Source organism: Podarcis raffonei, chromosome 10 (assembly GCF_027172205.1).
Source record: "Podarcis raffonei isolate rPodRaf1 chromosome 10, rPodRaf1.pri, whole genome shotgun sequence".
NCBI classification, from domain to species: domain Eukaryota; kingdom Metazoa; phylum Chordata; class Lepidosauria; order Squamata; family Lacertidae; genus Podarcis; species Podarcis raffonei.
In genome coordinates this window covers 45,655,744-45,681,832 of record NC_070611.1, presented here as the reverse complement: position 1 = coordinate 45,681,832, position 26,089 = coordinate 45,655,744, and the positions used below count along the sequence as shown (strand labels likewise).

At 42.1% G+C, this 26,089-nt stretch overlaps 1 protein-coding gene and 1 long non-coding RNA gene across 5 annotated transcripts; one reads left to right on the top strand and one right to left on the bottom strand.

Annotated features, from left to right (window-relative positions):
• The first annotated feature begins 1,767 nt into the window (after positions 1-1,767).
• TEF (TEF transcription factor, PAR bZIP family member) lies at positions 1,768-24,210 on the top strand. 4 transcript variants are annotated; one of them, XM_053406745.1, is made up of 5 exons: positions 1,771-1,965; positions 16,062-16,388; positions 18,000-18,220; positions 19,490-19,701; positions 21,556-24,210. In XM_053406745.1, the coding sequence occupies exons 1-5, from the start codon at positions 1,863-1,865 to the stop codon at positions 21,575-21,577; spliced, it is 885 nt and encodes a 294-aa protein (XP_053262720.1). In that variant the 5' UTR covers positions 1,771-1,862; the 3' UTR covers positions 21,578-24,210. The 4 variants fall into 4 exon arrangements, with proteins under 4 accessions (XP_053262721.1, XP_053262720.1, XP_053262719.1 ...); XM_053406743.1 differs by lacking the exon at positions 1,771-1,965 and adding an exon at positions 13,014-13,311; XM_053406746.1 differs by lacking the exon at positions 21,556-24,210 and having other exon boundaries at positions 1,768-1,965; positions 19,490-19,705.
• LOC128422588 (uncharacterized) lies at positions 6,359-10,064 on the bottom strand. Its single transcript, XR_008332526.1, has 2 exons — positions 8,536-10,064; positions 6,359-6,930 (listed from the first exon to the last, which is right to left on the bottom strand). It is a non-coding gene; the product is annotated as an uncharacterized LOC128422588 (long non-coding RNA).
• Positions 24,211-26,089: the final 1,879 nt, after the last annotated feature.

Genomic DNA, 26,089 nt, shown 5'->3' with positions numbered 1-26,089 from the left:
TTTGCTTCTCGCAATGAGGGAACCGCCTTCTTGAGACCAGAAGGGCTCTAAACTTGCCCTGTGGGCCTCTAGATATTGCTGCACCTCTATTCTCACCATCCCTGGCCACTGGCCTTGCTGGGTGGAGCTGAATGCGTCAGTCTAGAATCTAGTCCAGAATAGCCAGAGCATGTTTAACAAAACTCAAAGTCTGCTTTATTCAGATAGTGTTGCAGCTAATGAAGTAGCCTAAGCTGTTAAAAGGCACCTCTAGCCACCAACGATACTTGTGCCCCAAATATAGTGCCACCCCCAGACTATGTATAAGGTCACTGCTCTATTTTAGTTTTGTATAAATATGGCTTTAAGATAAACAGTACAGAAAGGTTCCTGGAAATATTGCGACAGATTTTCTGCTGATGCCATAGAAGTAGAAACTAGATTACAAGTATGGTGTTTTCCACACCCACTAACTCTGAAGCTCAAAGCAGCAGCATAGTGTGTCATTTTACTCCATGAGAAACAGGGTGAATGAAAGTGACCCATAATTCTACTGTCTTAGCTACATTGGTGGCATATGCTATAACTTTGGCAGAGCGTATTTGACATCACATGTGCACCCAGCAGCAAAATCAAGAGCAAAGCAGTATCTCTTTAAACTCTTTAAACACCACAAACTAAAACAGCTCAAACAAGTTCCCCGCTACCTGCATTGAATGCCACAAATTCCCACCAATCATAGATGAGTATGCCCATAGCATCTTCAAATTAGCCATATGCAGAATGTGGATCTACACACGGCAATTAATTTCCCCTATGATTCCTTTACCCCACACCCAGGCCAGATTAAAGGACCTCACAGCGCAATTCACACACACCATCAATCACTCCAAGAATTGTGTGTGATGAACCACTTGAACTCCAGGTGGTCATCTTCTTTGTGAAGAATGGGAGCACAGAATTACGTAGTTTGTGGGTAGCAGGGTTAGTTTGTGGGCAGCAGTTGTGATTCCACCTGAAAGACTGCTTTGTTGCAAACAGAAGCAAGCAAACAAACTCTACCGCTTCTGCCTTGCAGCTTCCATTGCCAGGTCATATATTAAGTAACTGAATTAGGTACCATGGGGTTTTATCCAAGAGATAGAATTGTGATTATACTACTTAAGGTTTATCTAACTTAAGACTAAGAACTTTGATCCTATGGGTCATGACCCCACACAAGACACTGAGTAGCATATGAGAAATAAATATAGAATGTTGCCTACAGTATTCTGATGGAGAAATCAGAAATACTGGCTAAGAGGTGGCAGCTTCCAGGGTCACGCTGCGAACCCCTTCCTAAGAAGACGGATGATTTGCAAAGCCGCTCCACAGTCTGAAAACAAAACAAGACCAGGAGGAACTACGGTAACTAATGCATTTATTCTGCCTGATCGAGAGAGAAACCTATGATTTACTGGCCTGAGGTTGGCATTGTACTTTATGGTTGTGATAGACTGTCAGAATCTTCCTTTGATTTCTTGCCCGTTTGTTCACACTTGAGATTTAAGCCTTTCCTGCGACCGAGCCCATTTCCTCTCGCAAGTTAGGTAACCGGCCCAGTTCTTTGGGGCCTGATTGGCTGCAGCGGGCCCTGTAAACCAGCCCTGGCAGACCGGCCCGGCCCTGTTTGCCATTGGCCAGCGGGGAGAGTTCTGGGCTGCGTCCGTCTCTGATTGGCTGTTCCTCTGGCAGCCTCCCCCTGCCAGGAGTTGTTGAGCAACATCGCTCCGGGCTCCTCTTGTGACTTCTGCTGAAAGCCCGTTCTCCGCGCTCAGACACGCGGCCGGCCCTTCTCTTGGGAAGAAGAAACGGGATCGTCCTTCCCCAGCCCAAGGCGGGAAATGTCCAGCTGCAGCAGACTCGGAGCCCCTCCTGCCATGGATTTCCCTGAAGTGCTGAAGTCTCTTCTGGAGTACTCTGTGCCCTGGACGGGATCTCTGAAAGGTAGGGTGGGCTCCTTTTGCCCCCAAGCCAGATTGGGAGAGGGAGGGGTGGCGGCATACAATATATTGGCTTTGGCTCGTCTTCTTTAATTCGACCTAAGCCACGAGGATCGGGAAAGTCGAGAGGAGCCACACGTGCTGAGAGCCACACTTTTCTGGTGCTCCTACATTAGGTGTGGGTCGGGGGAGGGCGGCCGGAGACTTCGGAAGAAGCTGTCAGATAGTGGTGGGTGACTTGTGTGGATGGTCCGGTTTGATTTCTCAGCTCAAGCAACTGCTGCTGCTGCTGGAGCCGTTCTACTTGGACATCGAAAACTCCCAGGATTTCCATACCTTTCAATTCCGCGAGCTCAGCTCCCGCGGATCATGACAACAACTATCTGACTTTTAGAAGTCATCTGAAGGCAGCCCTGTTTAGGGAAGCTTTTAATGTTTGATGTTTTATCGTGTTTTTAATATTCTGTTGGGAGCCGCCCAGAGTGGCTGGGGAAACCCCGCCAGATGGGCGGGGTATAAATAATAAATTGCTACTACTACAACAACAACGTCAAAGGGCTTCCCATGAGAGCAAGTCGACGATCCCCCAGGTTTAAATCAGTGTCACGTCGTTTTATGGCGCTGTTTCTGAGGCACAAGTTGCTTCTCCACCCTCCACCTCCCATATGAAATAGAGCCATCCGGGAGTAGGATGCTTTAACAAGCGCTCCGATGGGCTTTGGGATCCGTTGGCTGATGCTTTCTCGTTCCCGTTATGTAGGCGTTTGTTTGGGGTTGTTGTTTTTAAGTCGCTCGCTGCATTTCTGGCTATTGGCCAGGAACTCGTCTAAATGCTGTGGTGCCTATTTTAGATATGGTCCTGGTTACTATAACACAAGCTGGTGGTCGTTTCAGGGTCCCAAACATGTGCAATAAGGCAGATTTTTGTGGGGCAATGTAGTGAGGAAAGCCCGCTGAAAGAAACTGCCTGCTATGTGAACTGACTGTGGCAACAGGAGAGAGATGATGGCCAAAGTTTAGTTGGAATGTTGTGCCATCATGAAAATGGGAGTAAAGGAGAATACGTGTTTCTCATTTTTTAGGTCCCTCTAGCATCTTCCTTTTGTCATTGTCTTGTTCGTCCTCTACTTCTTCCTTTCAGAAACCTTTGCAACAAACCACTGGTATAAAAATGGAGCCAGATGTCTGTTCTGTGACATCCGCCCCCCAGAACTATTTGATATTACTGTAAAAGATCATTGGAAACAGGAGGTCCAATTTAGCTCTGGCAAAATAATTAGAACTGCACCCAAGAGGAAAAATTATGCAGACCAGACAGTTAATCCAGAATCAAATAGTATGTAATTGTTCTGATAGGTGGTTGTTTTGGCAGTTTATATACCACCTAATTATAAATGTATCAAAATGGTTTACATCAAGTTCAACAAATAACAATACAGATTAAATCAGTTAAAAACTATTAAATCAGAAATTACTTAAAATATCTACTGGAATAAAGAAAAGGCTTCGGGTTCAACAGGGAGCGGGGGGATGCTGGATATTAGTTAGGAGAGAGTTCCACAAAATTGGGTCCACAATTCTGAATACATAGCTCCTGATGGATATGAATTGTGCTTCCAAGACATTCTGTACCGAAGGACTGAAACTACCTAGCAGATTTTAGATAAACAACATGTGAAGAACAGAGGCGGGCAACGTGCAGTCTTCCAGATGTTGTGATACTACTCCAACTCCCATCAGCCCCAACCAGGATGGTTGATGGGCAGGGATGCTGGCAGCTGCAGCCCAGTAATATTTGGAGGTTACAGGTTGTCTGTCTCTGGTTTTGTATGAACATACAAAGGAAACCAAACAGATCTTTGAGGGCACTGATTTACTTTTCACTGGATGTGGTTTATCTTGGCTACTCAGAAGCTGAATTCTTAGATTATGCTATCTTTGAAACGTTGTCAAGGGAACCACCCTCTCCCTTAAGCAAACAACTTTCCATTTTTACTTGCACTGTTCTTTGTAAATTAAATAAAGCAAATGCACATGAGCACACACAGAAAGAGAGGTTGCTACTCATTCCTCTAAAACAGGAGTGGGTAACTTTCCTCCCGCCCAATGGCCTCCTTCACCTTGGATCACCTTTCTGGGGTTCACAAGCTAGCAGTGGGTGTGGCCATCTGCACACACTCACACACATTCCTGGAACATACAAGTTCACAGCATCCTTCTTCGGTTGATCCATGTGGCTCAGCTATGAAGGGGGCTGTCACCCACTCTCCACACATCACATGATTAAGCTGATGAACAGGGAGGGACCACCCCAATGAGGGTGCTTAGCTCTACCTGCTTCAGTGCTGCCTGTTTTATTTTATTTTATTTTATTTTATCTGCTGCTACCCAAATCAGTGTGATCTTGCAGGAGCAGAATTTTTGTAGAGGAGGGCTAGATCAGACCCCCAAGATAAGATCTTAGGGCGGATCCCAGACTTACATTGTATTCTATTTATGTTTTGCTGTACTTGCCTATTTTGTTGTTCACTGTCTTTTTTAAAAAATAATGTTTTTCATTTATTCTTTATGGTACAGAAGATACATTTTGAGAAAACGACTGTTACAACAGTAAACAACAAATAACTTGTCATGATAAAATTACAGACTTTTGTCATGCTGTGTAATAAAGTTTCATTTGATTACTCTAAAAGATCACATCACATTTTCCCATGAGTGCTGGCTGGATTTCTGCCAGTCTGAACTATTTATGTATTCAATAAACATTTGCCATAAGTTATAAAGGAAACAGGGGTTGTGTTTGCCCTTTGCTGCTCTGACCTGACATGTTAGTTCATCTGCCAATGCTATTGACCGTACTTTGTTATACCAAGAATCAATGTTCAGCCCAGTGCCAGTTTTCCAACATCTGGCTATCTCCATACAGGCACCAGTCAATAGAAAACAAAGAGGTCATCATTTGTTGTACACTGCATTGATATTTTAGATGATGGAGCCAGCTATATATATTTTAGTATACAGTATAAATGAGAACTGATTTTCCAATGGCCTGAATGGCTCCAGATTTCCCCCTCAGACCCAATCATCCTCTTATTTGTCTTCCTTTTAAATCAACATTGGCCTTTCCCATATCCAATATAAAATACAGTTTTCTCAGACATTTAATTGTGGTCCAGTTATGAGTCTCACTGAATTCTCTGCTTTTTTTCTTTTACTGCCCATGGCTAGTACCAAAAAGGGACTGAGTCTGAAGTTGTTAGACTTTAAGCAAACCAAGAAGGTGCAGCTGGTAGTTCTAAGGTGCAGTAGTTAGTCTGCTTGGCAACTAATTCCAAAAGAACTATAAGTCAAAACGCGTTGTCCAGCAAAGCTGCAAAATCAGTTCCTAAGCATTATGTTCCTAAATAATAGTTCATATAGATCCTAAATAATGTATGTGAAACTCCACTATGTGCCAAACCATGGGCCAGTAGTATGACACAATATGGATACTAGTTCAGAACATCAACCCTATGGATGTTTCTGCTATGCCAGAAGGCGACTCTTTCATTTGGTGAACTGAAGCCTGATTTAAATAAGTTGCCAGGCAAGTAAGAAGGACCCTGTGAAGCGTCTCATGCACCTGGTGTCTTTTTAAAACTAGGTTGGCCTGCCTTGAGGTGCAGTGATAGCATGCCAGTGAGCATGCCTCACTGGAGCACACTAGTATTGCATACATAGAGGCTGAGGGTGGGGGGATTAAAATGAGAGGTTGGATATGTGGAATGCCAGCTGCACAGGTAAATTCCTCTTGCTCTGGGCATAAAGGTACTATTTTTGGTTTGTGTGCATTGTGAGCCTTCTCAGTAGTTGCACGTCCCTTATGCAACGCCTTCCCATCAGATGTCAAGGGAATAAACATCTATCTGAATTTTAGAAGACACCTGAAGGCAGCCGGTACAGAGAGGTTTTTAATGTTTCAGGTTTTTTTGTGTTTTAATATTTTGTTGGAAATCATTCAGAGTGGCTGGGGCAACCCAGTCAGATGGGCAGCTTATAAATACAAGAACAACAACAATTAGTAATAATTGGATAAATATTATATATATATATATATTACTGTTCAAAGCTTCAAGTAAAGTTTTGGAGATAGATTAAGGTCTAGGCAAATTGCCCAGGGGCCACTGCTGGAGAGAAGCTTTAGTCTCATAAGTACTGTAAAGTTTGGCTAAATTCAGTTTTATTTACATTTGGGGCAGCTTCTATATGCATTTGCATGTTCTCTGTTAATAATAATATGATTTGCCCAGGCTTGCCCAAAATAAGGTCTATGATTACAGCTCCTTCAGTGTGAACTCACTTGGAATATTTGTGCAGGGTTAATACATAGATTGGAAGCTGAACTGAGCACTGAATACTTGCTGGAGAAGCACGCTTTGCTCTTGATTATAATCACACTGATACCGAGTTTAGGAAATTAAGAAAGCTAATTTTATTAAAGGGAAAACATACCTGAGAGGAAATATCATTTCTTCTGTCTAACTAAGATGGAGATACAAAGAACCATGCCTGTTCTTTGTTCTCAGCAGGAGAGACATACAAAGATGTCTCTTCTTCCAAAGTGAAAAAGAAAATGAGGAAAGCAAGCCTGAGAATATCAGTCTAACACCTGATGGAAGGTCAGCACAGTTAAAAGAACAGCTCTATGAAGTTTGGAGGTTCCTCTCTATATATTTTCTCCTATGCAGACCCACCAGTCTTCCATACAAGCTGAGTTTCATCCTAAAACTTCCGACACGATTGAACACTTTTTGTCTGTCAGCCCATTCCCGTTCTCTTTGTGACAACAGCTTTGATCTCTGCAGCCCCCTCAATAATGGGGTTGGGAGAATGTTGCTTGTCCTTTCCCTGGATTCAGAGGAACATCCTGTGCAAGTGGTACTTGTTTTTCTTCCCAAGCTGTTGCAGTTAGCCTGCCATTCAAGGATCACTAGAAAATACGAAGACCAACAAAATACACATTAGAAGCAGGAAACTTCTAGCAGGAAACTGGCTAGAAAGGAATAAGGGAGAGAAAGGTGTGCTAAGGGAGGAAAATGAGATTGCAGAAAAGCTGAATGAATTATTTGTATCTATTTTCATGGTGGAAGATGTAGGGCAGATCTGATCACCTGAACCAACTATAGCAGGACGAGAGTCTGAGGAACTGAAGCAAATAGTACTAACAAGAAATGAAGTTATAGGCCATATGGACAATTTAAAATTCACAAATTGCCGGGTGCAGATGGTATCCACCTGAGAGTTCTTTAAAACCTCAAATATGAATTGCTGATCTTCTAACAAAAACATATACTTTGCTCCTAACATCAGCCTCCATACCTGAGGACTGAAAAGTGGGCAATGTGACACAATTTTTAAAAATGGGAACCAAGGGGATTCTGGTAATTACAAGATAGCTAGCTTAACATCTGTTTGGAGAAAGCTTTATTAAAGCTAAAATTACCAAGCATATGGAAGAACAGTTCTTGCTGAATCAGAGGCGGCATGGTTTCTGCAAGGGTAAGAAGTCCTGTCTCATTAAGGAGTATGACAAAACATATAGAGATGATCCAATCAGCATTATATATTTAGACCAGTGGTTCTCAAAGGTTGTGGTGCGCCACGCTGGTGTGGCAGGAGAGGATGGCAATATGGCAGGAAGATTCAAGGATAATCAGTATTTTATTTAGGGAATGATTTGTGTTCTTATGTAGCTGCATTGTTTTATACTTTCTGGATGTCCCATGATCATATTATAAACTAGTTGTGTTCTATGTTATAAATCAAGCACTGCCATGAGGTGTCTCTTCCCATGTATTTCTTGCACACACAAAAATCGGTGGTGCGAACAAATTTTTATTCTGAAAGTGTGGCCCAGAGAAAGAAGTTTCAGAACCACTGTGCTATGGAATTCATTCCCACGAGATGTGATGACTTGGGTGACTTTAAAGGAGGATAATGGCTAGTAGCCTGGATGTCTATGTTCTTCTACCTTTGCTGAGGTGGCTGATCTAGCACCACCTTTCTCACTTCTGAACATAAGGGAGCTCAGAAGAGCATCTGAGGAAGACCTTAATATCTGGGCAGGTTCATGCAGTCCTTCTGGTATCCCAGTGCTAAGCTGTTTAAGGGCTATAAACATAAAAGCCATTTGCTTGGCAATTGATTGTTAACTAGTTCAGTTGTTTTGAGACTGCTGGGATGTGATCCATTCAACCAGCCAATTACGAATCTTGATGTAGTATTTTGTACTAACTTAAGTTTCTAAGTATTCGGCAAAGGCAGAACCACATATAGTGCATTACAGGAGTCAAACCTGGATGTTTCCATAACATAACTATGGCTAGAAGTCATTTGGGTCTCTAAATATAAGACCAAATCTATCGGCACCGCAGATTGTAGTCTGAGTACAACCCTGCCAAGAAAAGGCTAAAGAACACCATATAAACTAGATGAACTGCCTACCAACAGAAACAGCACCTGAGTTTCAGTTTATTGGCCTTTATCCAGTCCATGGCTATCTCCAAATACCAGCTTACCGCTTTTGCAGCCTCACCTGATCTCTGATGAAAACGATAAACTGATCTGGGTGTCGTCTGCAGAGTGATGACGCACCTTGTCGCAAATCTCCAGATGACATGTGCCCTGGTTATGATGTTGTCCTTGTGCACTAGAATATGCTAGGTGCTGATGTTGTGTAGAAATCTTATTACCACTAATCCTATTAGTCTGAACTCCAGATTTCATGTTGAGGGATAATTCCTCTCCAAACCATTTTGTAAACAGTTGAAAACAGCAAGCCTTCAGTGGGATTTCAATGTCACCAGTCCCAGCAATGATGATGTCCAGCTGGACCTTCCAGACAGAATGCAGAAGTGGCTGATGGTGGAACAGATCACTAGAGGAAATTGATGCAGGAGAAAATCATGGTCTAACTTTAGGGACCATGGTTTCTTTAGTAGCAATGTACCTTAGGACATTGATTCTCAAGCATTCTACTCCCAGGGCTTACTTGAGATGGCTGAAAATCACTGAAGCCCACAAACTACAACATGGTGATGCAGGAGCCAAGCAAAATCCAAAATAGTGGCAGGTGGAGGTAAAGTTTGGCATAATCAACTGGCAATTACTATTACTTTCTACTGATATCTAATCCATTTTTTGAAATTGCTAAATTCTTTGCCTTAGCTTTTTCCTTGTGGCAAGGAGTTCCATAATTCAGCTTTCCTCAAGCTAAGTAAGAACAGTTGCCATGGGCGTATTGTGACTCAGCCACTCCATATTAGGAAGAATTTGCTGATCCAGTGGCTTTAAGTGCAAAGGGTTTTTCCACACTCAACTTGTACCTTATCCCACCAGACTTCAAAATGTTCAGTGTCCTTTGCCCCTTCTCACTGATCCTTTTGCATTTACCTCTTCCTCCTCTAACAGCTCCCCTCTCTTGCCCCCTTCCATTCTAATCCCAGGCCAGTGAGGAGGCACACTGGACAGGCTGTGGCACCAAGGGCCACCTGAAAGTGGCCCTTGACTCATTGCTGGGTCCCAGCCTAGTTTGAGAAACACACCGCCCAAGGAAATTCACCTGTCTCAAGCTGCCTCAAACTACCCTAGAAGTTTTACTAGCCATAAATATAATAAAACGGCTTTCTATGTTTGACTGTAATTTGGTAGACTGAGAGCAAGGCAATATTGTGACTCCTGTTGCTGACCAATATAAGCCATACTGTACACGAACCAAACAGTACCCATTTATAAAAGTAGCAAAATAACGTATTTTTTCATTTATAAGACACCCCCATGTATAAGACGCCCCCTAATTTGGGGGACTCCGATTTAAGAAAATGGGGGGAGATGTATCCGTGTACAAGACGCCCCCCCAATTTTTGACATTATTTTTTAGGGGGGGGACCTAGTCTTATACACGGAAAAATACGGTATGTCCTTTTTTTATGCATTCATGATTATTTACATTTATAGTGGTGTCGGGGTGGTTACATGCAATCCTGCTTTCAGTATTGCCCTGCAAAAGCTTCTGACTGGACATAATGCAATATAGTGGGCAAAAATGCGTAAACGTTACATATATTAGAAAACAAACTCACTTAAAAATGCTGATCAATTTTCATGAGGACTTTTTTGTATGTAAATGTAGTGAACCAAAGTTAATACTGAAAAAATGAGAAGCAGGTTACGTGCATGTAAAAAAAGTAGAAATTTAAAACATATTTATATTACAACATCTGCATCTGCTTGCTTGCTTCTATCGCAAGCAGCAGGTGGTTTTAGACTGTACTCTGTTCTATTGTTTCTGAAAAGTCTCCAGGAAGCGAGTAGGGACACTTATGGCTGCAATTCTATACTCACTTTGGAGTAATTTCCACTGACCTCAGTCAGACTTACTTCTGAGTAGGCATAGGCTTTCACTGCAAATTATTTTAAAAACTTTTTTTCTGCCAAACAACACTTAAACTGATTTACAGAAAGCAAATAATACAAACTAACAATACATATACTGTAATACATACACATAAAGCAAATACATATATGAAACACTAGGTACACACTAATAGCCACATAATAGTTCTGAACCCAAAAGCTTGATGAAGAGAGGTTTGCTTGAAAACCTCAGGTGATTTGGCCTGTCACATATTTTTGGCAGGAAAGTGCCATAACACTTAATGCCACTAGTGGGACCTAAATTCAAGATCTTAATTCCCAAAGCAATGGACACAAAGGAAGGCATTCCCAGCTCTAGAAATTTAGGTCCGCAGACTTTTAGGCATGGTCTGAGATGAATTTTACAAGCACATTTGATGCTAGTGTGTCTTCCAAGATTCTAGTACGGTTCAGAACTTCTAGATTACTGGTATATTAATTTGTTTATTCCAACAATGGGTGAATTAAATTTTTCATTCACGATTCATTCTTATGTGAACTGAATTGTAATTATACGAATTGTTTGTTGTTTCCGACGGTCAATATGTACCTATTATTGCTTAGTTTGGCTCTAGTGCACTCCTACCCAGTGGAGGCTGGGGTCCACTGGGATCTGCAGGGTGGAAGGCAAGGAGGCCAACAGTATACAGTGGTACCTCAGGTTAAGTAGTTAATTTGTTCCGGAGGTCCGTACTTAACCTGAAACTGTTCTTAACCTGAAGCACCACTTTGGCTAATGGGGCCTCCTGCTGCCGCCGTGCCGCCGGAGGCTGATTCCTGTTCTCATCCTGAAGCAAAGTTCTTAACCTTAAGCACTATTTCTGGGTTAGCGGAGTCTGTAACCTGAAGCATATGTAACCTGAAGTGTATGTAACCTGAGGTACCACTGTATAGAGCCAGAACCTTTGGCAGGCAGAAGCAGAGCCAGTAATAGGTGAAGGCAACTAATACTGGTTTCTGTCTGGAACCTCCTCCCTGCTAAATTCTACACAGGCAACACTGGGACTAAGGAGCAGAAGTCTGACAAGCACTGCCACCCCCTGGTCTGGTTGTAAATGGACTAGCCTCCACTGTTCCCACCACTGGTGTTTAAAGCCAGGTGCATATAAAAGTTAAAGGTAAAGGACCCCTGAAAGTTAAGTCCAGTCGCAAATGACTCTGGGGTTGCAGCGCTCATCTCGCTTTACAGGCCGAGGGAGCTGGCGTTTGTCCGCAGACAGTTTTTCTAGGTCATGTGGCCAGCATGACTAAGCCGCTTCTGGCGAAACGAGCAGTGCATGGAAATGCCATTTACATTTCTGCTGGAGCGGTACCTATTTATCTACTTGCACTTTGATGCGCTTTCGAACTGCTAGGTTGGCAGGAGCAGGGACCGAGCAACGGGAGCTCACCCTATCGCGGGGATTCAAACCGCCCACCTTCCATTTGGCAAGCCCTAGGCTCAGTGGTTTAGACCACAGTGCCACCCGTGCATATGGCATTAGCTAAATCCAGTCTGTTGAGAAATACTCCTGTTTGATGCGCTTTCCTTCCTTGAACAAGAGTTCAGAGAATTCCAGGGACAAAGAAAATTACGTAATGTGCATTGGGTGTAGACACTCTGGCCCCGTCTCTGATGTGTGCAGCGAACACTACTTGAAACACAGTGGGGAGAGAAACAACCCTTTTGCCTTTTTAAGCCATGGGGGGCATACATACCCGATTTTAAAAGGTTTTATTTAAATGGATTTCTGTATCGCTGTACTTTTACAAAATATGGCAAGCTCTTTTGCAGGTAACTGCTTCAAAAAGTGGAGAATAAGTTATTTAAATATGACAGAAACTTCCCACTGACAACCTTCCTTGGAGGTTTTTAGTTGGATGGCTATCTGCCATGGATGCTTTAGCTGAGATGCTTGCATTGCACGGGGTTGGACTAGATGACCCTCGGGGTCCCTTCCAACTTTACGATTCTCTGACAATGGGTGGATGCTATTTTTAAACGAAGTTCAGAGGCGTATGGGTGTGTATGGTAGGTGAAAGAACAAACTGTGCGTGTTCGTGTTTTCCTGCAGAGGGTGTGAGGGGCTCCCTTTTGGAAGCCTCATTGTTGTTGCTGCTGTTCCTCCTGTGAATGCGCTTGCTGGCCTCCAATTTGGCGAGCTTTGTGACCTCTAAAGACGCCAAACTCCTCTTTTCGGGGCTTCCCCACTGGGCCCCCTCCGCCGTCCCGGCACCCCTTTGGTCCCCTCATCTTCCACTTCTCCTCCTTCCCACGCAGGTGAAAAGGGCTCCGCCGCCTGCCTCTGCTGGTTACCCTGGCGCGCAACCTTCGCTTCAAGGCTCACTTAAGGTCAGAGCCGCGGGTGCGCGTCGCGCGCAAAGCAATAGGGCGTCTCGGCGGCATACCCGCCAGCGCGTGGGGCGGGGCCCCCATGCTAATGAGAAACTCACCCCTCCGCTGCACGTGCCGGGCGGCCAGCCCCGCCTTCCCGGAGGCCCTAGCCAATCGCAGGGCGCAGAACGTGAGGGCGGCGACGCTGGGCTCATGAATAGTAAAAGTGCCTCGGGGCCCCCCGGAGAAGCAGCTGTCCGGAGCGGCGCACGCGCAGTCGCCGTCGTCGGTGTCGAGTGGTGGCGAGTCGGCCCCTCCCTCTCGCTTCGGGGGCGCCCCCTCAGCTGGCCTCGTTCGCCGCCGCCGCCGCTCGCCCCTCTCAGGGCCTTCACGGGGAGGGTGGGGGTGACTCGGAAGCCGCCGCCGCTCGCCGACCGCTTGGTTATAGTATGTCCAGCCGTGCCGCGCACCAGGAAGCGGCGGGGACCGCGGGAGCCGCGCAGCAGGAGCGGGGCCTGGCGGGCGCCTTCCCCTTGGTGCTGAAGAAGCTGATGGAAAACCCGCCGCGGGACACGCGCCTCGGTGAGGGCGGCGGCGGCGGGAGCGCGGGGGGCTCCGGGGAGGGCGGCCACTGCGGAGCGAGCCGGAGGGTTGGAGGGGAACGGCGCGCGCAGAGTCGCATCCATTTTGCGGCGCTCTAGCGCCCCGGTTTGTCCTTCGCCTGCCATGATCCGGGCGGCTTGTTTACGCGCCTGAGATGAGCAGCACCAGCCCCTCCTGCACGCTTACGAGGGAGCAAGCCTCGCCGTGCAAACGTGCCTCGGGTGGCACCGCAAGGGGTCGTGGCGGAGGAGGCAAAACAACGGCTCCTCCCGCAGCGTTGAGGGGCCGATTTGATCTCCCGTTTCCCCATAACCACAGCGGCAGCGTGGCTGCCAAAACTACACACGGAAAGGCCAGGCGCGCTCTCTTCGCTGCGCCGCCCTTCCCGATCCAGAGAAACGATCTGGAGACCACAGATGGGGATTTCGTCAGGGCTTCAAGCGAATACTCTTTGCAAATATTCAAGGTTGAGTTGCGTGGGGCGAAGTGAGGGGGAGGCATTTGCCCTGGTTGTTTTGATGCTTCGTGGTATTCCGGAGATGGAGGTGCTCCTGATTAACGTAACATGCATACGTGTTCTGGAACCGCCCTTCCCAAGTGACACACCTGCATGCACATTTCTCCATCAACATTCCAAGATGGATGTGAATGTAAATCTCGTTTTGTAGATGTGGCAAGGATGGCTGACCTGCATTTGTCTCTTGCAATTCACCTGGTTCCACAACATCTGTCTGAATCTGGATGGATGGCAGATTTTTACTCATGGTAGATAAGAAGAAAATCTACAATGGACAGTTTGCTAACCTCAGTAGTAAATGTTAGCCTTCCTCCAGTTTTGGACGTTCACTGGAGCCCTGTTTTTATTTTCTCAAAGCTCCCTGGTTTCTAGTCTAGGTGATAAAATTCCTTCCCTGTGCAGAAGGTCTGGAGTGCTGTAGATTTGACACTCAAAATAATGGACACCCAAAAGTATGTGATCTTGTGTATTGGGTGAAGCATGCAGTGTGGCTTTGTTTAAAATCTTATGGGAAGGTGGTTCTTTTATTTGAAATACTTAATGCAAAGTAGATGCTTCAGCATTGTGCCTGCTGCAGCCCTTCCCTAATTCTTGCCATTTGTTTTCTATTACTGTAATAAAACTTTTTACATCTACATATGTTTTCAGAAGTCAACTGATTTTCCTAAGTCTTTTTTCTTTTCTTTTTTAATCATTTCAGTTAAAGCAAAGGAGAAAAACATAAAAACAAGTATCATGCATACATACTGTTGCAGACTAAATATGGTAGCATAAGTGGCTGACAACATTTGAGCAGAATTATTAAAATTCTACTTTATGCAAACCCTCTTCTCCCCTTTCACCACCACTTCAGCCAGCCAAACAAGCTTTTTTTCATAGGTTGTCCAGAGAGGGGCATTATTTTGCAAATGGGTTGTTTGAGATCTAATGTTTGTGTGTGCACAGTTGCTGTGTAAGAGTCCACACACTCTGGGTTTTTTCAGTCACCATATTAATTATTGTTGCACTTCTTGATGTCCACACCAGTGGGAAAAGTTTGGCAGAAAATATCCTGGGTTAGTTTGAGAACCACTGTATTATTTATCCTAGAGCTTTCCAGATTTTCACAATTTCCTGTATGGCCACCACTAATAAAAAAATGATAAGATCCATGTACAGAGCCTGTCTCCATGTCACTAAACATTGACAAATGTTTCTCCCCCTTTTATTGTTTTTGGACTGCAATTCTATATATTGGAAGTAGGTCCCATTTAATACATTGAGGCTTATTTCTGAGCAAACATGCAAACAATTGCACTGTCAAAGAAACACATTAAAATGCTTTGTCATATGTTGATCACATACAGTGGTACCTCGGGTTACATACACTTCAGGTTACATACGTTTCAGGTTATGCACTCCGCTAACCCAGAAATAGTGCTTCAGGTTAAGAACTTTGCTTCAGGATAAGAACAGAAATTGGGTTCTGGCGGTGTGGCGGCAGCAGGAGGCCCCATTAACTAAAGTGGTGCTTCAGGTTAAGAACCATTTCAGGTTAAGAACGGACCTCCGGAACGAATTAAGTACTTAACCTGAGGTACCACTGTATAAACTTCTAAAATGTAACATGGCAGTAGTAGCTGGGAAGTTAGAATGTTTATCTTCATGTGATTTATTAACACTATGTGGACATGTCTTCCCTTTTAGGACAGTTTCACTTTTACAGCTTATCTGCCACATCCTCACTGGTGACTGGATGTAAACATATAAAAGGGAAATGTATGTCTCCAAACATGCAGTGGATATGTGTCAGCCAGTTGTGGCTTCTTAGTGCATGTTTACCATAGCATCAAAGACAGACAAAGTAAACACTCACTTTGGTGAAACCATAGTACACTACTTAGAATCCAGGGTTTTGACGGTCTTGCTGTGAGTTGAGGGGCTGGAGTTTGGCTGTGAACATAGATGTTTATAGTTATGTGCTGAGTGTGCACACCAACGTTCATTCTGATAGCTTAATCTCAAAGTCCAGTGTTGCATTTTGTGCATAATTGCTACCCCCATTTGAAAAGGGATGTTTCTAATCTTAAATGGTTCTGTTCTGGCACCTAGCATGTGCCTTCTGATAAGTGTATTGGACCATGATATTGTTGAGTAATTGAGTGGTGTATATGTTTGAACCATGATTATAATTCTCCATAAGATTAAAACCATCGTTTTATTTTACATTTAGATAAAGAGAAGAAGGAAAAACTTGAGGAAGATGAAGCGGCAGCTGCTAGTACAATGGCAGTCTCTGCCTCCCTCATGCCTCCCATCTGGGACAAAACAATTCCTTATGATGGGGAGTCTTTCCACCTGGAGTACATGGATCTGGATGAGTTCCTGTTGGAGAATGGAATCCCTTCCAGTCCTACTCACCTAGATCTGAACCAGAACCCACTGCTGCCTGTGGCTGAGCTGGAAGGAAAAGAACCTGCCAGTGTTTCTGCTGCTACCACCCCACTCTCATCATCTTCCACAGTGGTTTTCCAGCCATCAGAAACTACGACAAGTGCAGGTATGTGTAATGATGCCAATCTGAATATTTCCTAATCACAAAATCAATATGATATATTTGCCTGTTGTGCTTTAATGCTTTTTCATTTAAAGTGGAGATGGATGGTTAAAACAGCTGTAGCAAGTCGGCTTAAACTTGTCTGTGTAACTTGCATTGCTTCTGCACTATAGCTCATTATCGCTGCTAGTGCATTGCTTTTACACTACATAAACTACAGAGGCCCTGCCCAAGTGACTTTTTGGTGCCCTCCCATGAATGAAAGTAACATTAGAACTAGACCTCCCCTGCATTAATTGTGCTTCTGGAACCTTTGCACAGAGACATACCCTAACGTTGGGATAGTAGTGTAAGTCTGTTCTAAGCTTTAAGTGAGCTGTACTTTCAGACAGAGCATGCTCTTTTACAAAGCCTGTGTGTGTTTTTGTTTCTTGACACAACAGGTAGCTTAATAAATGGTTGCTGGGAGATGTATGTGAAATATGGAACTATTATCTGAAAATGTGCAGAGTCCCAGTCATGATTGCTACACCCAAACATCTTCTGACCAATAGACATATCTTTTCACAAGTCCGAGTTCTCCTCTTCGTAGATTACCATCCAGACAATGAAGAATAGCAAAATGTTATCCTTCACATGACGAAACAGAGCACATTAATACCCTGCATGTCTGGCTATCTGCTTTGGCAGACGTGATGTTGAGGGGTTTTTCTTGAAAGCATGAATTTGTTAGCTGTTTTCATATGCAATTAATATTATTTGAGAGATGAACACACACTCTCTATATATATTTCTTAACAGGATTGTCTTTATACTCTTCTTGTAGGTGTTACTGCATACAAGCTGGTACACAGTTTGTGGTAGTTAACACAAGAAGACTGCAGGTGCTGGCTTCTGGGAATGACCCCATCTGTCCCAGATTCAGAACAAATTCTGAATGGATTGTTAATAGGATGTTAATTGAGATTAATAGCCTCCTCCGCACTCACTCACAGGCACACTCATACCTGTCTTTTCTATGGGACTCCAACTAGGCTGGGACAGTCCTGTGGCTTGACATTAGAAGAAGGAATGTACTTTTTAGTTTTGCTGTCACCTTTCAATTTGCTGCTGTCCAGGTTTCCTTGCATATCTTAGGTGTATTTCCGAAATACCATGGATTGATGTTTTTTTTTTTGGTGAGTTAAATTAGCTAGGTGACCTGTTAACTGACCTTAAATTGATTGTATCCCAGCTCCTGCTGCAAGTATCAGGGTGTTTTGGTGGGATGAAATGGGTGCACTAACTCCTGTCACAACAGCACAGCCTTAAGGCTGCTTTATAGTGATTTTATCCCTGTGGTCTTTTAATTACCCTCCTGTAACTAAGGTCAAGGGTATGTAACTAAAATCACACATTCTTCCCTTGCCTTCTTCCTTCCTCTCCCATGGGTGTCGCCTTTGTGTCTAGATTTAGACCAGAAGTCTCTTGGGGTGAGGACATGTCATATCCTCCTTTGTAAAGTGCCATGTACATGGGGGTGTTAAATAAAGGGTGGGTGCTTTTGACCCTTTGGTTTCCTTGTTGCTATGTTCCTCACACTGACTTCCTATTTCAATTTTTTTTCTTTGCCAGAATCCTCACCAGATAACGAGAGACTGACTCCCAGCCCTGTTGATCCAGAGTGTGTTGAGGTTGATGTGAATTTCAACCCTGACCCTGCTGATTTAGTGCTGTCCAGTGTTCCAGGAGGTGAGCTCTTCAACCCTAGAAAGCATAAGTTTGCTGAAGAGGACCTGAAACCACAGCCCATGATTAAAAAAGCCAAGAAAGTCTTTGTCCCGGAAGACCAAAAGGTAACACCTGGTTTTTATCACAGTGTTAGAATGTGAGTTAGAGAGCAGTGTTCATGTGTTATTTTTTAGAATGAGTTATTGCATAGGTGGGAGGTAATAATGAAAAGGTTATTGGAAGCTGGTTTGTTCACTACTTTGCTGTTCTGGTTCATAGTACTGGTATTTCCTACAGCTCCCCCCCCCTTTTTTTTAGTAAATCAGCTGACCCCTTTTGACCCATTGTATTGTTTGTTTGGTACAGAGGTATGAGCAATGTGAAAATGCCTTCATCCTTCTCTAGCAACTACCGTGTGTGTGTGTGTTAACATGCACATATACATGCTATATGTGTATATATATATATTTATATATGTATTTTTAAAGGTCACTAGCATTTGGTCAAGCATATTTCTATATTTCAACAGAAGTATAGTGCCCTGATCAAAGGAAGTAATAGATTATTCTATTTTGCCTTGGTCAGATCACATATTGCGTACTGTGTCCAGTTCTGGGTGCTACAATTTAAGGATAGGGTATTGACAAGCTGGAACTTAAGCAAAGGAGGGCAACTAAGATAATCGGAAACCAAGTGTTATGAGGAAGGGTTGAGGGAACTGGATATGTTTAGCCTGGATAAGAGGAAACGTGAGAGGAGATATGGCAGCTATCTTCAAATATCTTAAGGGCTGTCATATGGAAGATGGAGCAAGGTTGTTTTCTCCTGCACTGGAGGGTAGAACCCAAACCAATGGATTCAAGTTACAAGAAAGGAGATTCCAACTAAACAGTAGGAAGAACTTTCTGACAGTAAGAGCTGTTTGACAGTGGAACAGACTCCCTCAGAAGGTGGTGGACTCTTCTTCCTTGGAGGTTTTTAAGCAAAGGTTGGATGGTCATACGTCATGGATACTTTAGTTGAGATTTCTGCATTGCAGGGGGTTGGACTAGATGATCCTTGGGTCCCTTCCAACTCTACAGTTATATGACTCTATGATCGAATAAAGCAAAATTACAGTATGTCCCACAAAATCCTGTTATATAAGTAAACCTGTTGAAGTGGATGGTAACCACTGGAGCTGTTTTAAGATGTGTTCTGTCTGTTGATCAGGACTGATCAATCTAGCAGATTGTTTCCTGCGCCAGATTTCTGAGTAGTCCCTACATATGAGACACAGAAATTATTCTGGAAGTTACTAGGGCATAGATAACTCTTGCTAAGCTGGGTTGCATAGCTGGTCATAAGAAGAGGCCAAATGTATTTCACTATTGAACTGATTATTTTCTCTCTAGGATGAAAAATATTGGACTAGGCGGAAGAAGAATAACGTGGCAGCCAAACGATCTCGTGACGCTCGTCGCCTGAAAGAGAACCAGATCACAGTCCGAGCTGCCTTTCTGGAGAAGGAGAATACAGCTCTGAGGACCGAGGTGGCAGAGCTGCGAAAGGAAATGGGAAAATGCAAGAACATTGTCTCTAAATATGAGAGCAGATATGGACCCTTGTAAGCAAACCCTTTTCCCTTACTTTGTTCCTTGGCTTGCTCTGTTTCAATAGAGACTAATGTTTGTAGCTCGGTTGTTCTGTAACCCTGAACAGGATCCACTTCTGCTGACACAACTTGGTCAGGCGCTTTCTGATCCTTGTGTTGCAATATGCCAATTTTTAATATTTTAAAAAACAAATTTAACACATTTTAAGAATTTGGTGTTTCTAATCAAATAACACTAATTTGATGACTTGAGGAATAAATCTGTCTATGTTGCTAGACTGGCAGGTGTTTTACTGCTGTCATGTCTGGAATGGAAGGCAAATGGTTCAAAAGTATTTTCCTTTAAAACAAATCATATAATGTGGAAGGAATCATGCTGAAATAATTTTGTAATTGCTCCCTTTTCCAAGTTATACATATAAAATAATATGATGTGCAGGACTGATAGTTTTCTCTTACTTTGAGAATAAGTATGAATCTTCTTTTCAGTTCTGGGCCTTTTGATTCTTTTGGGCAGAAATGAGGCTTTGGCTTCAATCCTAACCGTGACTACTCAGATGTAAGTCCTGTTGAATGCAATTGGACTTACAAATAAGTGGGGTTTAGATTGCAACCTTATCAGCTGTGTATCTGTCCAAACAACACTGCTGTGGGGGTATTACTTCTGAAAAAAAATATAAGTTCCTTTGCATATTGTACAATGGAAGCATTTCCTCTTAATTGATTTGGATTTTTTTACTTTCATTTAAGCAATTTGTCTCCAAATCACTTGCATTAGTTTTTTTAACTAATATGAGTGGCTGTTGAGAAAATAGCCATATTCACTTAAATTACAGGTTCAATTCATTATAGTAAATTCCTGCACTTAATTCTTCAAAGGAGTATATTCTTATTTTTATTAAAAAGTAATGAGCCACAATATTTGTGACCTAGAGTTGTCGGGTAATATTAATCCTGGGAGAGCTTGCTTTAGACCCATTAAAGTGATACTTTGCTACAGTGTTGGTTCTGACCTGACCAATGTAAGAGGTGGGTGGGGCACATTACCTTGCTGCAAGCTATTTAATTTATTCATCCTTTTGGGTTGCCTTGCATATGGTTTCCCTGACAGCTGCATGTCATGTCTCAAGCATATTTTAGTGCTTATCTTGAAAAGAACACACAAGGCTTTCCCCATAGCTGCTATTAGCTGCTAATAACCTCCTCCAGCTAAAGCAGCATACATTGGTGTAATCCTGGAGACCTTCTTCAAGGCCATTGGTTGCACGGATACATAAGAATGTCAGTAATACAGAAGTAAGTGGGTACCTTGAATTTTAGCAGAGCCAGTTCAGGTGCACACATCCCCTTGTAGCAATTTTTTTCAGCATGTAATACGCTTTCTTAATGATCAAGGAGAGAAAAATGTCTGAATGCTGAACTAGCTTTCAGGCAGAATGGAGGTTTTTCTTAAAGGCAATGTTTGGGACATTGCTGCTGTTTTAGGATAATATAATCTAGATGTGCTGCAGCCAGTAACAGTCCTCCTTTGTGCCCACCCACCCACTTTTTAAAGGGAGGTCACGTTAGTAGTGTTAAAAAACACCAGGTATTGGGTATGGATCAACAGTTGGAAAAGCTCTACCATGGCTCATTGATAGAAATGGGAAGCAGTTTAATTTTGTGCAGTTAAAATAAATTTCCTAGAATTGTTGTTCCTTCTCGTGATACCTTGACTCAGCGGAGTGGTTTTACTGTCAGTGCTCGTGTAATGCTCCCCAAGTAGTCTGTTTCCTTTATAATGGGGAATTGGTAACATCCCTGAGAGTGAATGTAACAATATGCTGTTTTATAAATAGTCATATTCTTGCTTTGCTTTGTTTAAAGTGACTTATCCGATTCCGAGTGATGCAACTTTAAAGACTCTTAAAATCACAAAGAAACTAAAAACTACACATGAAACCACCTGCCATCAGAATGAATAGTGAAAGATGTGAGGTGTTCCACAACTGATGATGACCCTGCTTGCCTGCAAGTACCTCCCTCTGAACTACCCAAGGGCTGAGCATGATGAAAAGACCAAGGTCTCTAAGGGTACATTTCTGTTGTACTGCTATTTTTCCTTGTACCCACAACATGCAGTACAGTTATTAACTCTTTTCAATGACACTTGGTGCTCGTGTCCTTGAGTTCAGTTTGAATAATTAGTGGTGATCCTTTATTGGGAGGAAGGGACAAGTATTAAGGGAATATAACTATAATTATTCAAGATTTCCTTCTGTGTTTCTTTTTCATATCTGTTCTGTGCTTTAGAATGGATATCAATATTGCAGCTAAATTCTGTTAATCTATTGTATCTTGTACTATTGGAACAGAAACAGCATATGTGGATAACAGATTAAAAAGAAATAGTTTTGGTACACTATACAACCAACATATCAATTAAAATAGAAGTAATGGAAAATAACACGTACCCCAAGATGCACTATATCTTAACAAATGCTAGCAAGTTAGATGCACCTTATTTTCTCGGCTGATTAAAGCTGACACTCACTTTCTGAAATTAGCACTTTTTCTTAAGCTTGCTGACTGACAATAGAATGATTGTGATGGCATGCTGATGCATTTTCACAATCTACTCCTTGTAATAGTCCTAAGAGATTTCTGTTTCCTTACTTTCATAAACCTAGATGTGTAATGAAGAGGGAGCAGTATAATAAAAGGACAGGTTGCGAAAGTAGGGTGACTCAGTTACTCATTTTATCTGCTGTTGCCTATCTTCTAGAAGATGCAAGTTCAACATTTAGTTTACTTTTTCTTGCTGAACAAATTGCCCCAAGTCCCTTATCAAAATTGGGGTGGCCTTCTGATTGCCCCAACTGAATAATTACGGAATAATTGCTGATTTTCACTTCTACCTGGTCCTGTACATGTTAGAAATAAAATAAGCAACGTTTATGCTGTTTTCCCCTACTATTTTTCCCTTAAAGATTTCTGAATTTCACTTGAGTGCCTGAACATAGTATGATGAGCATTGGACTCATTAATCTGAAGCATCAGACATAGCACAGTTGGAATATCCCATCAGATGCATGCCTATGTGGTAGCAGAACCTGTTGCTTAGACTCTAGGGACAGCAAAATAGCTTGTGGAAATAGGGCATTTCAATTCTGTAGAAGTTACACCCTGAGTATGAGCTACATGAAACTTGAAATGTGTCAAGAATAGATATATTTCAAAACTGGATAAAACCCACACCAATTTGTCATAGGACTAATGACTGGGTTAGCAGGCTTCCATCAGTTGATTAGGAAAGCATAGCACAGAGGTTGCTAACTTTTTTAGGCTTGTGGGCACATTTGAAATTTTGAACAAGTGCACCATCCCTTCTGGCCACTTCCCTCAGCCAGATCAGCCTCCCCACAGAAAGAAGATCACTTTTCCAAGTGATCTTATCCAGAATAATTATTCTGGGCCTTGCAAAGGACATGGCGCTAAAAGAGAAAGTGAAAATAAGCATCATGCTTCCAATGCTTCCAATTTCCTCATTCAGCTCTATGCATTCCAGCTCATTAAAAGGGCAGAAAGTAAGAGGGGCTCATTTGGCCTGTCGGAACCATGGGAAGACCTCAGAGGCACTATTGTGCCTACAGTTCAATGCTGACAATATTTTTATAACGTTATACTGTTTCAAAATTCATAAACAGAAAACATGTGCATGGAGTCATGTGCATGGATGTTCCATTTATTCAATTCTTATTAATTTGTGACTCCATGCACATGTTTTCTGTTTATGAATTTTGAAACAGTATAATGTTATAAAAATATTGTCAGTACATTATTAGCCAATGTGTTGCTTGTTGTTGCTTAGAGTGCTCTGTTTGCAACACGGGATTTTTTTGGTGTACAGTTCAATGCTGGCAATCCCTGCTTAGCACAAGAGGCTTCAAGATTGCTGTTTCAGATTCAGAAGTTGGACTTGACAGGAAAGTCCCAACACAACTATGCTAGTAGATTACATTTTGCAAAACACTGATTTTCTGCTGTTTTGAAAGCGTAATCCCCACAAAATTAAGAAATTGCCTGTACTATTTTAATTGTTTGCAATTAATGCACCAGTGTGCATATTACTTAGTAAAATTGACTGTGGGCTCTTTATAGAATCTCTCAAAAGTTGGAGAAGATTGGTATAACGATTAAATACACACAGAAAGAAAATAATATCAGAATTGTAGTACTAATCCAAATGATGTGCTGCATACCCTTATAACTTGCACTTGGAGCCAGATTTCCAATACCTGTGTGTGTTACATTAGAAATGTAATATATGGCTCTTCATGATAGCTGTTAATAATTTTAGTTCTCCAGCCATTTTATAGCACAAAACAACTGAAATAGGATATGAATTCCCACTTTTAATGTGCTTTGGTTAGTCACTTGGATGATTTGCATGTGTTGTACAACACGATGCAAAGGTTATGTGTGTAACTTTACGTGTACCTTTGTGTAGGAAGATGAAGTAGTTGTAATACTCTTCCCAGGAAAAACAAATGAGACACATTAAACATCATGTGACTTTACAACTTTGTTTCTTTAAAATGCATTATTTCTTTGGTATGGGAGGTAGATAATATATCATTAGCATAACCAGGTCTTCCACCTTCCTCTTCATCTTGGTAACCAATATATAGTGATAACAGTAGAGAATAATGTTCTTAATTTGCACTAACGTTTAACATTAATTTGTCCAAAGAAATAGTGCAGGATGCCTGCTATAAGTATGCAAACTCTTCTACATACTGCTGTTTAATTATATAATGGAATCACCAGAGTGTGATCTGTAGGATTACAGACCTTGCTGGGAACAGTTTGAGGGGAACAGTAATCTCTTTATGGTTACCCAGTTACTGAAGATCCAAGGGTTAACAACTTTTAATTTTTTAATAAATATTGTGGACAAGAAAGAAAATCTTCAAAAGCAAATGATCTATATAATAGAGAATTTTGTTATGGTAATCTTAATGTACATGATCATCCCATTGAGAGAGATTGAAATAAAATATCCCCCTAACTGAATTTCATCCATAGATGAAATTAATTGAATAATAATAATAATTTCTAAATAATAATTTAGAAGCTGATCTTCCTTTTCTTAAAGATTTCATTTCATTGTACAGGCTTAGCATAGGCATTTAACTCTGTTTATTGGTTTTTAATCATTCTTTAATAGTCATGTGAGATTTCTACTTTGCAACTAGAGCAATGATTTAGGTTTAAGGGATAATTTGTGGTTCTTTGTGATCAATCTCTGTGCAGGTTTCATGTGAAATTTTGGTGGAGTTTTCCCTTATTCATTACTTTTGTATCATTCATTCAAGAAGTAATGGAGGCATATATTTAGTGCTGTGGGTGCTGAAGCCTTTATAAGTTTTTATATTAAACCTATGATATTAATCTTGGTTGCTGTTTTGTATAAATTCCCAATGTCTTTGCAGGTGGGTTTTTTAAAAAAAGATATTCATTGGCACTTTCCCTTTCTGTGCTGTGTTGTGCTGTATTGTGCCGAATAACCAAGTATTCTAGATGTAGAGCTTGCTTCTAGTACTCCCTAGTGGGCAGTCCTTCTGTCAGGTATCAAGATAACAGGTGCAGTAAAAGAGAACCAGCAGCTAAAGCTTACAGAGATACTGTAAAATTGTTAAGAGCAAATATATTTTGAATAGTTAAGACATACTAGAATCTATGGTGTTGTTTTCTTACAGAATTCCTAAACACCTCTGGGCCATAAGCATCTAGTTCAATGTTTTTTCTACCCCCCACCCCAAAAACAAAAAAACCCCCAGAATTTGGGGATGTTTTAACACATATACTCATGTTGAGGCTGATTCACCCACTAAAGGCAGCTATACAAAACTGAATTGTTTCAACTTCTAGAGTAACAGAAATCTTTCAAATCTGAACCTTTGCTAAGGAAAAAAAAGCGCATTATCTATCTTTTTGTATATGCACCTCTGCTTTCCTGGAAAAATGTGTACACTGATTCACTAGTATTCATATACTCTTCAGCTAAATATCTACTTCATGTATTTCATGTGTGCACCCTTTTAGATCTGCCTTTTTAAATGCTCACCTAAATTTTGTGAGTGTGATAACCATGTGTTTGCAAACATACATCACGCAGACGCACTTAATATATAATTTTATATCCTGCGTATACATAATTATAATTAGAATAATTTTATTATTTATACCTCACCCATCTAGCTGGGTTGCCCCCAATAGTCTCCCATCCAAATAATTGATCAGGTCCACACCTGCTTGGCTTCACCTGCAATGCTGGAGCCTCAGGCATCCATGGACACATCTCCAGGCAGCCTTGATTAACTGCACCTCATTATGGAGCACACAGTCTGTGACAGGT